The sequence below is a fragment of the Culex pipiens genome, chromosome 3, assembly GCF_016801865.2.
Source record: "Culex pipiens pallens isolate TS chromosome 3, TS_CPP_V2, whole genome shotgun sequence".
NCBI classification, from domain to species: Eukaryota; Metazoa; Arthropoda; class Insecta; order Diptera; family Culicidae; genus Culex; species Culex pipiens.
The window spans coordinates 70938244-70945555 of NC_068939.1; the positions used below are offsets into that span (position 1 = coordinate 70938244).

At 37.4% G+C, this 7312-nt stretch overlaps 1 protein-coding gene across 6 annotated transcripts in view; it reads left to right on the forward strand.

Annotated features, from left to right (window-relative positions):
* Positions 1–7104, forward strand: part of LOC120419991 (protein furry) — a 189543-nt gene extending 182439 nt beyond the window's left edge. For all 6 annotated transcript variants that reach the window (XM_039582873.2, XM_039582875.2, XM_039582877.2 and 3 more), the window contains 2 exons: positions 867–1096; positions 6380–7104. In XM_039582873.2, coding sequence (XP_039438807.1) covers positions 867–1096; positions 6380–6675 — 526 coding nt within the window. In that variant the 3' untranslated portion in view covers positions 6676–7104. The remainder of the gene's footprint in view (positions 1–866; positions 1097–6379) is intronic.
* Positions 7105–7312: the final 208 nt, after the last annotated feature.

Here is a 7312-nt window from a genome sequence, read left to right on the forward strand (position 1 = left end):
TAAAAAGTATTGAAATGAATCGGCAGAAATATATAATTGAATATTGGGTTAGAAAATATTGTGTATTGTATCGGATTTAGGACCCCCTCAAATATTATGACCGTACTTCTCTATGGCTCAAAAGTTGAGGGTTTTGGTGCACTAAACAAATATTTAAAAAATCTTGAAAATCAAAAAAATACCAATTTTGGTAAATTGAGTTTTTGTGAAAAAAAGTTAATTAAAAAATTGGTAAGATTTTTTTCCCTGTACCTTGTTTTTCTGAACAGTCCTCAACAATACCTACAACTTTGTCGAAAACACCAAATTGTTCACAAAATTCATTCAAAAGTTACAGATTTTCGAATATTTACGTACCATTTTTGTATAGACAGCAGCCAAAATTGTATGCAGACTTGAATGGGTTAACCAATTACACAATATGGCTTCTTCGGTCATAGAAAAGGTTTGAGCTAAATCAAAAATATACAAATATAATCCATTTCCAGATTTGGTAGAGAATTGCAGGGTGTGACAAGTTAGCACGATAGGATCGCATCTACTTTATTATGAAGAGTGGCAACATCGCATGGGGTTTTTACGGGTTTTGTTGAATATCTCAGGATTGAAATCGAATTTAGGTCAAAATGACGTTCATAACTCAAGGGCAAATCACGACGATTTGCACAACTCAGTACTCATCGTTTTGTGTTTAGTCAGTACCCTGATTATAGCATGTAATCGATACGAGCTTCATTGAAAATAATAACCCTTTTCCTGGTTTCAAATTACATCCTTCCACGAAATCAATCGCAATCAAACCATCCCTTTCACCCTTTTTCTGAATAACGCTCATTAAACATTCTCTCTCCCTCTCTCATCCACAGGTGGTCGGCGGCCATAAATCACGTCAAACAGCACAAACAGATGTCGAATCTGTCTTCGTCGAATTACAACCTGTCGGGGGCGAGCGGCGGAAGTGGCGCGAGCGGCGGATTGCAACTTGACGCTAGCTTCGGCGGTGCCGCCAACTCGAGCCTTGAGCTGCTCAAATCCAGCGACGATCTGTCCATCATTCTGAACATTTACTCGCAGCGGCTCACCAAGGAGCGAAACGGTGAGTGATTGGGCAATTGTTACGGAATTTTTGTTGACGTTTTGTTGTTTTTATCAAAATTAGTTTGTTTAAATTGGAGCAGTTTCATTTTAATGATATTTAAAATTAACCTTTACGAATCAGTTTAAAAAAATATAACCCCTTCGTAAAATTAACCCTTTTTTGCAAAAAGGGAGAATTTTGTCTACTGCGCATTTAGACAAATCCTTTTTCCCGTAAATTGACTCGAAAATGTGAGAATCATCAATCAGCACCAGCTATTTGATTCCTTCATCTTGTGAAACAATGTGGTTTCCGAAATCGAATCCGTGTCACTGCAAATTGTGCAGCACCTTACAGCTGACGATGAGGGGTGAAAGGGGATAATTTGAATAACTGATGACTGAAGGGAGTGATGAATGTGGTGATGGTTGAGGAACGGGCTGGGGCTGCAATTGATGATTCAATTGATATCGACTGCAAATTGAATCGATGTCAGGGGTGGGAGGGTTTTGCTGTAAGCTTGATTGAAAATGGCTCGACAAAGTTGAGAAGTTTGCACAGTGTGGTTGTATTATTCTTTGTAGATTTTTTCTAATGTTCTTGCGGTTTGTTTAAATCAATCAATGGAGAGAATTTCACAGAATAAAGAAATCGAATACGCTTTACAAAAAAGGAAGAAATACACTTGCACGACACTTTTGTGAAATCTTTTCAACATGCTTATTAATTAATCGGCTTGACAATATTTTAGCAAGGTTATTCGTCAAACGAAAGACATAAAAAACGACCAAATTTTAGTTAGATAACTCGTATAAAACTTCGCTTAAACAAAACGATGCCTCTGTGTTCTCTTATGCTAACTGGATAGGAAACCCAGCAAGTTTAAGACAAAAGAGCACAGAGGCATCGACAATTAAAATAAATCATCTGAAATGTAAAAAATGCCAGGTTTGGCTGAAACTTTATTAGTATAGAAATTCTCTACAAAAACTGGAAATGGATTTTATTTATACTTTTTGATTTGGTTCAAACTTTGTGGGGGCCTTCCCTATGACCAAATAAGCTATTTTGTGTCATTGGTTCACCCATACAAGTCTCCAGCTGTCCATACAAAAATGGTACGTAAATATTCGAAAAATCTGTAACTTTTGAATGAATTTTCTGATCAATTTTGTGTCTTCGGCAAGTATTCTTGAGGGAACATTCTGAAAAAATAGGTACACGGAAAAAATACCGATTTTTGAATTCACTTTTTTCACAACTGTGTTTTTTTCTTTAAAATAAACCTTCCCCTAATGTACTAGTAGGTACTTGTAATATCAAGTCTATTTATCATTTGCCTATTCTTTGTTGATTTACTTCTTTATTTATTTACAGCAATTCCCCACGAAAACAGCATGATTTGAAAAAAAAAGTTCTCCGATCGGGCTCAAAATTTTTCTGGGGGTTTCTTGGCCGAAATAATTAGACCCGTATTTTTTTGTTTGGCCATTAGGGTGACCTACGCCGTGTTAGGGTGGTCCGAAAAATGGCAATTTTCGTCGATTTTCGCAAAAACCACTTTTTTTCAAAAAATCATATCTCCGCGCCATTTCATCCGATTTTAGCTGTCTTAGACGAAAGAAAGATTAGTTTGGCTATTTAGGAAAAATAGTAAGAAGTTCCAAAAATCTAGCTTAACATTTGAAAAGGTCGTATGAAAACTTAAAATGCTGTTTTGAAGGTCTCGGGACCAAAGAGCCTATGTCTGAAAATATTTTTATCGGATTCCTCGGAAAATTTCACATAACATATCAAAAAATGGTGAAGTTATGTTTTCGATACTCTGAGATACAATTTTTTGAAAATAAAAACTGGGTTTTCGACGCGCCACGCGCAAAAATGGAAAAATGACGAAAACGGGAAAAAATCGACTTTTTTCACTAAAACTGCGATAACTTGAAAATTTCAGCGATGACCTATACATGTTAGGGTACCAAAAGTTGCGTATTTCAATTACGAAAATTTTGGTACCCTAACATGTATAGGTCATCGCTGAAATTTTCAAGTTATCGCAGTTTTAGTGAAAAAAGTCGATTTTTTCCCGTTTTCGTCATTTTCCCATTCTGGCGCGCCAGGCGTCGAAAAACGCAGTTTTTATTTTCAAAAAATTGTATCTCAGAGTATCGAAAACATAACTTCACCATTTTTTGATATGTTATGTGAAATTTTCCGAGGAATCCGATAAAAATATTTTCAGACATAGGCTCTTTGGTCCCGAGACCTTCAAAACAGCATTTTAAGTTTTCATACGACCTTTTCAAATGTTAAGCTAGGAGGAGCGGCCGTGGCTGACTGGTTACAGTGTTCGCTTTATAAGCGAATGGTTCTGGGTTCGATGCCCATCTGCTCCCAACGAGAAAGTTAAGAACACATTAATTTGAAATTATGAATGTGAACGAAAAATCAAAGTCGCTCGAGGCGGGGTTCGATCCTCCGTCATTTGGATTGGTAAGCAAAAATGCTAACCACTAGGCCATGACGACATTGTGAGCTTGGACTGGAATTTGGAATACTGTTACAGAGAGCGAGTTGTGGCGCTATAACCACGCCAAATAGTGTCCCGGGCATTCGTAGAAATACAATGTCCCATCCCAGAGGGTCCCGGAGTACCAAACCTTCTTAGCATGGTGCTCCCAACGAATACAACCAAATATCGGAGCGTATGGTGGTGCGTCCCCACGCTTCTTCCTCCCCTGTCGATTCAGAATTGTGTTGTTGTTCGAACACTCAGTGCTCAAACTCAACCCAATTACGAGTCATCTCTGCGATACGGCTTTACGCAGTAGGCCTGGCCGCTTTAACGCTTGTGATGTTTCAATGCATTCTAATGCAATGGCGCACTACAAATGTTAATAAATGACAAGAAGTATGCTAGGCGTCATCTAACCTAAGGCACTCTCCAGGATCCCTTCGAAAGATTGGCTGCGCTAGGGTCTGATTAGATTAGATTAGATTAGACAATACATTTAAAAAAAAAATCGAAATATTGGTCGCAAATTTTTTTCAACTTCATTTTTCTATGTAAAATCGAATTTGCAATAAAAAAGTAACATTGAATGTTTAACCCTTTTGAAATGTAAGTCTTGATTTAAAATTTTTGAAAATATTGTTTTCGAAAAGATCGAAAAATTTCACGAATGTTTCATATTTTAACATTGTAAATCGGACAATTAGTTGCTGAGATATCGACGTTAGAAAATGGTGGGTTGTTTGGGTGAGACTTAGAAAACATCAATTTTCCTGTTTTCAAACCTTTGCATGGCAATATCTCTGCAACAAAGGGTCGTATCAACAAAGTTTATAAAAGCAAAATATAGAGAATTTTCTCAGCTTTTCAAAAATATTTTTGTCAAAAGTGGGCAAACATCGGCATTAATTTAAAAAAATTAAAAACTGCGAATATTTTCAAAAAAGTCACCTAAAAATGGCTTTAACTTGAAAACTGTCCACTTTATCAAAATTTCACTGAAGTACTTTTTGATTGCAATTTTGATTTTACATCAAAAATGAAGTTGAAAAATTTACGAACAATATTTCGATTTTAAAAAAAATCAGTATTGCTTAAAAATTTAAAACTTAGTCAAAGATTTTTTGCCCGTTCTGGAAATTTCTGAAAAGTTGGCATTTGATGTCATCTAAAACATATCAAAAAATGAAAAAAAAATAAAAATAGTGTTTTTTTTTGCAAATCAAGTTTTAGTGACAAAAAGTTAAATAAAAAATCACCAAATTTTTTTTACCGTTTATCATTGTTTTTCAGTGTAGTCCTTATTCATACCTACAACTTTGCCCAAGACACCAAATCGATCAAAAAATTGCTTCAAAAGATACATTTTTTTGAATTTTCATACATCATTTTTGTATGGACAGCTGTCCATATACAAAAAATAAATACAAAAAAAAAATTCTCGTATGTTTGGCAGGTTAAGCACTCACTCCTAACTCCATTCAATTTGCTGATTTTCACTATTTAAACAATTTATTTTTCCAAACTTTTGATAGAAACTTGCTTGCTCACTTCTTATTGAGCTATTTATCACTCGATTTCAGTTGAAAACGCTTTTAATGAGCTGTAATTGAATGTCAAAGTGCTGATATGGCAACATTAGAGGCACGCTGGAATTAGATGCTGTTCCCCTAACATGCTTAGGTCCAAAAAATTGTAACAAAGCACCATGACAAAAGAAATAGCAACAGATAATTACGACTCAACACTATGAAAGATTTCAGGAGGAAGCAATACACAGTAAAATAACATTAGTTTTTGAATTCAAACTAAAAATAAAACAGTTTTTGCTTGAATGAAATTTGATAGGCACACTATAAATGGTTAGGCGCTTATACTTACATCAAACCCTACGCAATGTACCACCCCCGGCCGAGTTAAAATGCGTAACCGGAAAAGAAGGTGTGCATGCCTGGCACGAACACTCAAAGCGTGTTCTAGCGTGTTGCTCGTACTGACTCAGAGCAAGGGTGAGATGTAGGTGTAAGGGCAGTGCGTGTTCGTCAGGAACCTGGTGCAAAAGATCGGTCAAGACCCGTTCTTACACTGAAAATTGCAAATAATTATAATTATTATTTTTGTTTTGTCCAGGTTTTCGATATTTTCAAAAGCATCGCTTAGTGATGAAAACTTAAATAAAAAAATCGGGATTTTTTCCGTTTACCTATTTTTCCAAAAAGTCCTAATCATAATAACGACCAACAAAATTTTTGCGCAGGCTCAACTCGAGGGGAAGCATGAAGTTTAGGGTCCCCAGAAACACGTGCACTTTGAATTTTTCAAAAATATTTAGGCAGGGTCGAATGGTTTTTCTCCAAAGTTTGTATGGAGAATTAGTCCTGTTCGCTACTCCCACATATAACTTCATGCTTCTCCTGGAGTTACAATCATACAACATGGCCGAAAACACCAAATCGATCGGAAAATCCCTTCTCACGATACAGAATTTCATACATTCACATACCTATTCTGTATGGCCAGCCCTCAAAATTGTATGGAGACTTGTAAGGAAAAACTAATGAAGCAAAATTGCTTCATTTGACATAGGGAATGCATGAAGAAAGTTTCATCAAAATCAAAAAATACAAAGAAAATTCGATTTGCGAAATCGTAGAGAACCACTCAAATAGAAGTGTTTTTTTACAACATTTCTTCCAATCGATGCTGTGGTCCCGTGATCTTACCGTACCGAATGACATGCTAAATTGCTCTCTGCTCTTTCTTCTCCTCCCAATCCCAAATGCCCAAACCAGACGTTTTCATCGCGTCCCGCTCGGAGATTGAGCTGAGCGAAATCTACCAGATCCTGATGGAGAACCTGCTGCACGTTTCGTCGGCGCTGACCAACATGGAAATCGGCATGAAGGCATCGACGGCCAACAACACGAGCTCGTCCTCGTCGACGGTGACCACGATGACGACGATACCCGCGATTAATCCCCCGGGAGGAGGAGGAGGCGGTGGCCAACAGCAGCAGCAACTGCTAGGACCGACGCTGGCCTCGACAAACCCCTTCAAAGACACCGTCGACATCATCACCACGCTGTGAGGACCAACGACGACGAAGCCCGGAGGCGATAATTGCTTTCGATTGCGTTTTGATACGGATGGCTTCGGCTGAAGAGGCGATAATCCCTCTGTTTATGGCTGAAGTTGTGGTAAACTTGCAACTAGTGAGTAAGGAAATGTAATTAAGAATGTCAATGAAAGAAGTCCCTTTTCCCCCCCTCTAAATACAAAGTGGAATGGATGGAATGCAGTAAGATATGTGTGTCGCCGACACACGACGGCTGTCTGTGAAAGTTATATGTTTAGCCGTATAATTGCAACTGTTTTGTTAAGCACTTCCGCTTCCGGTTATCGAAGCCGGGCAAATAATAACCCACACACTCACACACATTAGTTGGTATTTTTCAGTTCTTACAATCACGACACGCTGAAATTTTACAAATAAAATTGCAACCTGAAATGTTTTGAAGTGTTGAGAGTTTATTTTCAAGCACGCGATATCACACGAATCCTTTTGGGCCTAATTGATTTTATCCGGTTACTGATCAGGTGAGTAGGGTATTTGACACATTAGTTTCTCTCAAAACTCCAATGTTTAAGGTGAAATGGCACGCCAGGTTTTAGGCAACTTCTGCTCAATTTAGTTCAATTTCTATACACGACAGGTTGATTGCTTG